Source organism: Triticum dicoccoides, chromosome 4A, assembly GCF_002162155.2.
Source record: "Triticum dicoccoides isolate Atlit2015 ecotype Zavitan chromosome 4A, WEW_v2.0, whole genome shotgun sequence".
In the NCBI taxonomy this organism is placed as follows: Eukaryota; Viridiplantae; Streptophyta; class Magnoliopsida; order Poales; family Poaceae; genus Triticum; species Triticum dicoccoides.
The window spans coordinates 503,658,184-503,666,369 of NC_041386.1; the positions used below are offsets into that span (position 1 = coordinate 503,658,184).

The following is an 8,186-nucleotide window of genomic DNA, read 5'->3' on the forward strand; positions in this document are numbered from 1 at the left end:
TTGACATTCTCGCACGCTTTAGCCGTCCACTATGCACCGGAGCTTCTGGAGGCCTGCGCTGAATATGCCCAAACCATCTCAGACGATGTTGGACAAGCTTCTCTTCAATTGGTGCTACCCCAACTCTATCTCGTATATCATCATTCCGGACTCGATCCTTCCTCGTGTGGCCACACATCCATCTCAACATACGCATCTCCGCCACACCTAACTGTTGAACATGTCGCCTTTTAGTCGGCCAACACTCAGCGCCATACAACATTGCGGGTCGAACTGCCGTCCTGTAGAAATTGCCTTTTAGCTTTTGCTGCACTCTCTTGTCATAGAGAATGCCAGAAGCTTGGCGCCACTTCATCCATTCGGCTTTGACTCGATGGTTCACATCTTCATCAATACCCCCATCCTCCTACAACATTGACCCCAAATACCGAAAGGTGTCCTTCTAAGGTACCACCTGGCCATCAAGGCTAACCTCCTCCTCACACCTAGTAGTACTGAAACCGCACATCATGTACTCGGTTTTAGTTCTACTAAGCCTAAAACCTTTCGATTCCAAGGATTGTCTCCATAACTCTAACTTCCTATTTACCCCCGCCCGACTATCGTCAACTAGCACCACATCATCCGCAAAGAGCATACACCATGGGATATCTCCTTGTATATCCCTTGTGACCTCATCCATCACCAATGCAAAAAGATAAGGGCTCAAAGCTGACCCCTGATGCAGTCCTATCTTAATCGGAAAGTCATCAGTGTCGACATCACTTGCTCGAACACTTGTCACAACATTATCGTACATGTCCTTGATGAGGGTAATGTACTTTGCTGGGACTTTGTGTTTCTCCAAGGCGCACCTTAGAGTATTAATAAAATTGAAACGGAATAACACTTAGAGGACTACAGGAACCACAACAAGAAATTTTCTGTTGCGAGTAAGCTGCTTGCCGTTGTCCATTTGCTCCCACCAAGTCAACCTATTATACATCCCCTGATCATCAGCGAATGGAGTTCCCTTCTTCCAGTGGAAGAAGTGGTATGTAATCTGAAATGAAGATTCAATTAGGAAAGCAATGACAATAGAGAAATAATTTCATGCTATAATCTTATGAGAAAATAGCAATAATTTGTACTACCAGAATTGAGGTTGGGCCAACTAGAACTGCAGTATTTACAGCCAGAATGATTTCGTGAATTTTTCCACTACATTATTATATTTAAAGTAGCAAAAGAATGATTAAATGCAGGCTATTTATTTGGCTATTATGAAGCAGTAAACCTTTAAACTAGAATACACTTTATTAGTTGGCGGGATTGGCGACTGCGTCGTAGCAATTTGTAGCTATGGGAGGCGAAGGGTGGGCAGATGCGAACGTAATCGAAGCCACCAACGACAAAGATGGAGTTGCATAGGACATCTATGACTACGCCTTCTAACAGCCACTGACGCCAAGGCGCACTGGGACAGGATTGTCGTCCCACAGTGTTGTTCCCAAATAACAAGTTTTGTTCAAACATTTATCAGCAAGATTATTCAGTATTGCGTTCACAGCACTCGCCAAGAGTTTTAAACACGTGAAGCATTAGGCAGATCTATTTTTTGGCCAAGCTACTTTGTACCCCACTTGTTATGTTGACAAATAATAACCAGGATAATCAAAGATCATGTACAGTACCATGGTTGAGAATTCAGATCTACGAAGAATTTTGCTAATCAACCATTGCAGTAAAAAACTGTTTGGTATACAACCGGTCTCTCTATTTACACACCGAATCAATCAATGCCTTCCTGAACAATATGTCTTCCTGAAGAACATGAGAGAAGCAAAAGCCTCTTAGTACATTTGACAGGCAAAATTTTGACTGCACGAAGCAAGCAATCGAGGTAAACAAACATGAATTGAGGTAAACAAACACGATCCACGGGAGTCGAGGACGTGTAAGGGAGGGAGGAAGGGGAGGGGGAGAGGCGGGTACCGCGAAGTGGACGAGGTTAACGAGCGTCCAGGCCATGCCGGGGGTGCAGCCGAAGATGTAGAGGATGAGGAGCCAGGAGATGAAGAGGATGAAGATGTGGGTGGTCCAGACCCCCAGGTACATGAACCACTCGGTGTTCTTATTCAGATCCAGCGGGGGCACCGCCTGCACGTACAACTTCGCCATCGATCCCCTTGCCCTACCGGCACGCGCGTGCTGCGGGGCGGTGGCTCCTCCCGTCCGGCTCGGCGTCCCAGGAGCCGAGGGGTAGGGTGACACAGAGGAGTCAAGGGGTGGAGGAAGGTGACGATTTGGGGCCCCTCTCGATCTGGATCCGAAAGGTGCTGCTCGCTTCGATTTGGGGCCTCCCTCCCTCCCTCGCGTGCGGTATGGAGATAGGGCGAGGGGAGAGGGGCGGCGGCAGCGAGGTTGTCGATGACGGAGCACGGTGGCAGCTGTGGGTAGGGTTTGGGGTGGGGCAGAGAGAGCTATGGGCATGGCGGATCTGACGGCGGCGGGGGGTGGGTGGGTGGGTGCGGCGGATGTGGAGGAGAGGAGAGGAGGGAAGGAGGGCGCCGCCGCCGGCGACGGGGAGCTAGGGTTAGAGAGGGGTGGCGGCGTCGATATGGATCGGGGAGAGACAGAGAGGGAGGCGGCGGGCGGAAGGAAGGGAGGAGAGGTGACTGAGGTGATCCGCGGTGGGTTTCTTCAGATGGATGGATGGATGGTGAGATTGCTAGCAATGGATGGTAGGATGTCTGCCATGTCATCGATCCGTGTGACAGATGGTTCCACCAATCAGACTCTAGCTTATGCAATTGTGTTTTTTCTCTTTTGTTTCTTTTATATTTTTTACCCTCTTATTTCGGTAAAGACTCGACATATTAGCCTCATGTTGTATGTTTAAATGACTCAATATTGTGTTCATATGTGTATCTTGGGACGACAAACAATGTTAATTTGAGGGGTTTTTATTTTCTTTACACAAAAAATCATTTTTCAATTTTTTGAGTGCCATCGGGTTTTTTGTGAAGGACCTACCATATATTTGTTGCAAAATTGGACAAAATTATTTTTCTAAAATACTAAGCCATATTTAATGAACAATTGACCAAATAGTTGGGTGTCAAAAGATTCGAGCCACCTCTCTTGAAAAAGACAAATTTCCGGTGATTCAGCAGGAAGCGGGTTGAATTTGAAATGCAGCCCCCTCATAGTTTGCTCTTTATTTTTTCCAAAAATCATTTCTAGGTACATAAGTATCTATTTAATCAGAGAAACATCAAAAAAATTCCAAGATTCAACCACTAGCTAGGAACGGTCAAGCCCGCCATTTTGACCGCATTTTGAAACGGGCATAAAAAATTCAAAAAAATCAAAAAATTGGAAAACCTTCACATTGTGTCATCATATGTGACAAAGTTTCCAGGAAAAATAATAAACTTGTAATACGGAATTATTTTAAAAAAGTGTTCTCAAAAATGAGCTATCATGCGTGAAGATTCATGGCTTTCAAGCCAAATGATCAATCTTATGGCCACATTCATGGAATAGTCTGTTCAAATGATCTCATATTGTGCACAAGGGTGCATCTTGGAATTCCAAACAATGTTGCCTAATGGAGTTTTCATTTTCTTCACATGGAAAATTCATTTTCCATTTTCCGAGTACCCGAAATGAGTTTTTTGTGTGAAGGTCCTACCATATATTTGTTGCAAAATTGGACCAAATCAATTTTCTAAAATACTAGGACATATTTAATGCACAATTGACAAAATGGTTGGGTGTCAAAAGCTTTGATCCATCTCTAATGAAAAAGACAAATTTCCGTCGATTCAATAGGAAGCGGGTTGAATTTAAACTACAGCTGCCTCATAGTTTGCTCTTTATTTATTCCAAAAATCATTTCTAGGTACATAAGTATCTATTTAATCATAGAAACATCAAAAGTTTTCCAAGATTCAACCACTAGCTAGGAACGGTCAAGCCCGCCGTTTTGACCGCATTTTGAAACGGGCATGAAAAATTCAAAAAAAAAATCAAAAAATTGGAAAACCTTCGCATTGTGTCATCATATGTGACAAAGTTTCCAGGAAAAATAATAAACTTGTAATACGGTAATTATTTTAAAAAAGTGTTCTCAGAAATGAGCTATCATGCGTGAAGATTCATGGCTTTCAAGCCAAATGATCAATCTTACGGCCACATTCATGGCATAGTCTGTTCAAATGATCTCATATTGTGCACAAGGGTGCATCCTGGAATTCCAAATAATATTGCCTAATGGAGTTTTAATTTTCTTCGCACGGAAAATTCATTTTCCATTTTCCGAGTACCCGAAATGAGTTTTTTTGTGAAGGACCTACCATATATTTGTTGCAAAATTGGACCAAATCAATTTTCTAAAATACTAGGACATATTTAATGCACAATTGACAAAATGGTTGGGTGTCAAAAGCTTTGATCCATCTCTGGTGAAAAAGACAAATTTCCGCCGATTCAGTTGGAAGCGGGTCAAATTTGAGCTGCGGTTGCCTCATAGTTTGCTATTTATTTTTTCCAAAAATCATTTCTAGGTACATAAGTATCTATTTAATCAGAGAAACATCAAAAGTTTTCCAAGATTCAACCACTAGCTAGGAACGGTCATTCCCGCCGTTTTGACCGCATTTTGAAACGGGCATAAAAAATTCAAAAAAATCAAAATATTGGGAAACCTTCGCATTGTGTCATTATATGTGGCCAAGTTTCCAGGAAAAATAACTAACTTGTAATACAGCAATTATTTTAAAAAAGTGTTCTCAGAAACGAGCTATCACTTGTGGAGATCAATGGCTTTCAAGCCAAATGATCAATCTTATGGCCACATTCATGGCATAGTTTGTTCAAATGATCTCATATTGTTTACAAGGGTGCATATTGGAATGGCAAAAATGTTGCCTAAGGAAGTCTTCATTTTCTTTGGATGAAAAAACCATTTTCCATTTTTTGAGTGCCCAAAAGGAGGTTTTTTTTGTGAAGGACCACCCAAATAATTGTTGCAAAATTGGACCAAATCAATTTTCTAAAATACTCGGACATATTTAATGCACAATTGACAAAATGGTTGGGTGTCAAAATTTTTGATCCACCTCTCGTGAAAAAGACAAATTTCTGCCGATTCAGTTGGAAGTGGGTCAAATTTGAACTGCAGTTGCCTCATAGTTTGTTATTTATTTTTCCAAAAATCATTTCTAGTTACATAAGTACCTATTTAACCATAAATACATGGTTTGGTGGCGATACGTCGAGGTTTGGGTGGTGGCCGAGGGCCCCAACTCTAGAGCGCGTAAACTCGCATGCCCGCCGCATGGTCACCGTGTGACCGTGGCATTGCCATGTGTTCTGGGCGGCCTAGGCATGTCTAGTGGGTTGGGCACTCCCCAGGTAGGTGCTAGGAAGAAAATTACAACAAAATATTCTCACGAGGAGACCGATCGATGCTCAAACATGAATTACCAGCCAAGTGTTTGATTAGCGGTACGGGAAATGTACATGGCTAATGGGCGTGAGTTTTGGCTGAGGATAATCAGTTACTAAGAAGACTGTCTTCACATATTTTCAGCTCAAAAGGAGGAGCCTAGGTGGTACTTGCTTTGCAAAGTACCACCCTGGACATAAATACGAATGTTGAAGCTGGGCTCAAAATAATGAATGGATTGAGCTGGCATTTGGTGGAGGATGGTTATTTAGGCATTGGAAAGCACTCTAGAAAATGGATACTATTTGTACATGCCAAAGTGGTACTTCCTTCACAAAGTGTTGTTTTGAACATAATAGGAAAATGAATATTGTTGAATTATTTTTGAACTAGGCAAGGAAGTTTTTTTTATATATTTGACGAAGATATGACCCAAAGAATTTATGATATTTTTTTGGGAATTTTGGGAATGACAGAAATATAGGTTGCTTCACAACCTGGGGCAAAAAATGCCACATGGACATGACACATAGGCAAAACTGAGGAGGTGGCGCCTAGTCATAGCAACCCACCACAATTTACAAGGTTATGACCATCTATATTGGTCGTGATCAGCAAGAAATAAGGCAGCGGACCAGTGATATCTGCTTTATGACCATTTCGTGTAAGGAAATTATGACCTTTCTGACCAAAATGGTCATTATAGTTTAGGGTTTGGATCCCCTCGAACAGCTTTTGACCAATTGGTCTGAAATGGTCATAGATCTATGACCAATTCTTCCAGGGTCACTGACAGAAGGTCACTAGTTGACATATTTCTTGTAGTGACCCCGCCCTCCTCCGTCCGCCACCCCATCCACCGCCATCCTCCTCCACCATGCCGGAGCTGATACCCCGACGCCGCTGTCATTTACACGAGATCGACCTCTCTCATCCACGGCTTCGGACCGGGATCCTTGCATCCCGTCCTCTTGCTTCATCCCCGCCGTCGTCCACCTTGCCGGCCCCGCTCCTACGATCGTCTCGTCCACCGCCCCCCGCCGCCACCGTCTACCCTCCTAGATCTGCTTCCACGCCGCCAACAGCCATCGCTACCGCAGCACCATCAAATTCTCAGTAGATGCATACACGGCGCCAAACCAGAGGCGGTACTCTTTCGTATCTGCTCAACTTATTTATCGCAGCAAGAAAATAGATCGCCACTGATTTACTCTGATTTCTTGTCTTGGTTGCGAAGTTGGCTTTGTCCGGTTTGCACCTTCAGATCCGCCATGGCACGCTCAACACTATACTCCCAATGCTTATGGTTTTCCCCTTTTATATTCCACAGTAGTTAAATCACAGTAGACTAAATTTCAAAATTGGGTTAGTCGATTTTTCAGAGCTCGCCGGAGTTCGCCGGTGCGATCGAAGGGGCTCGGGTGGTTGTGGGGCCTCGCCGAACAAAGAAAACTCGATGCGGGTGGGGGTTGGGGTGGGGGTGGGGGTGGCGGAGGAACACAGGCGGTGGGGGCCGGTGGTCTGGCCTGCGGCCCGTGCAGTATTCTTTATGGGAGGAATCAGAGATGAGGAAGAAGAAGGGTTAGGAGACGTAGGATCTTCATCCAACCACCTGAAATGGTCGAGAGATAGCTGGGAGTTGCATTCTTAATGCGCTCTGGTTCATCATGTGTGGGCACTGCGCAACCAACATGTTATTATCCAAAATCTGCATGCTCTTCTTTACCATGTTCCTCTTCCGTTCTTCTTTAATATGTACTCTCTCCGTTCCTAAATACAAGTCTTTGTATAGATTCCACCATGGACTACATATGGAGCAAAATGAGTGAATCTACACTCTAAAATGTATCTGGATACATCTGTATGTGATCCATAGTGGAAATCTCTACCAAGACTTATATTTCGGAACAGAGGGAGTATGATAGTAGTACAGTATGTTCCTTGTACTAAAGATGAGCAGGGACATTTGCAGTGTAGAGGTCTATACGGTCGGTTGTGATGGACACTTTGAGCCTCTTTGATTCGTAGGATCTTTTAAACATAGGAATAGGATTTGTAGTGGCCCGCCCACTTGAATCCTATAAGAATAGCAAGGAAATGTGGGGAGCTGTGTCGCCTTTGAGAGTTACACTGATATTAATAGTACCGCACCTTCACTTGAAGAGAGCTGGTATCCGAAGCCTTTCTAGCCGTACCGGCAATACTAGCACATATATTCCAGCAAGTTCCACTTTGCTGATTTTACTCTGATGCTTAAGGTTTCCCCATTATATCTACACTATGATCTGTGTAGCTTCTTTGTGTCGCACTAGCAGCAGTCCACTCTTGAAGCTAAACACTGCAATGACTTACAAAATTGACACCAAGGCATTGAGTTCCATTCGGGATGCAATGAAACTCATACGCTCCCCACCTGTTGATTCTTGTTCAGAATATGATCCTAATGACTATTCTAACCTCGAGGAGTCAAAGGCAGATGGCATGTCATGTTCACCCATCAAGGTGCATGTTTTAATTTGGCAATGTTTTATTGATTGCGGGTATCTTGCATATGTTGTCTTGCATTTCTTCTACTTTGTTGCACCGCCATCTGCTTAGTTTATCATCATATATGTCGAGATGCCATGCCCATCCATTATCAATACATATTCCATATGTCATCATACCATGTTTTTCCACTCAAATGTTGTTCTTGTGCATCAGACATCAAAAAGGAAGAGGGTGATTGCCGAACCTGAAGGAGCACCAGCAA

At 43.5% G+C, this 8,186-nt stretch overlaps 1 protein-coding gene across 1 annotated transcript; it reads right to left on the reverse strand.

The window, feature by feature from the left end:
- Positions 1 to 889: 889 nt before the first annotated feature.
- Positions 890 to 2,160, reverse strand: LOC119289016 (uncharacterized protein C119.09c-like). The gene is made up of 2 exons (XM_037568461.1): positions 1,975 to 2,160; positions 890 to 1,042 (listed from the first exon to the last, which is right to left on the reverse strand). Exons 1-2 carry the CDS (start codon positions 2,158 to 2,160, stop codon positions 890 to 892), a joined length of 339 nt encoding a protein of 112 aa, XP_037424358.1.
- Positions 2,161 to 8,186: the final 6,026 nt, after the last annotated feature.

Bases quoted from the DNA above. Each gene is read 5' to 3' on its own strand.
- LOC119289016 (XM_037568461.1), bottom strand. From the start codon at position 2,160: ATGGCGAAGTTGTACGTGCAGGCGGTGCCCCCGCTGGATCTGAATAAG. The intron at 1,043-1,974 runs GTACCCGCCTCT...TCTTCATTTCAG, and splicing joins TTAACCTCGTCCACTTCGCG to ATTACATACCACTTCTTCCA.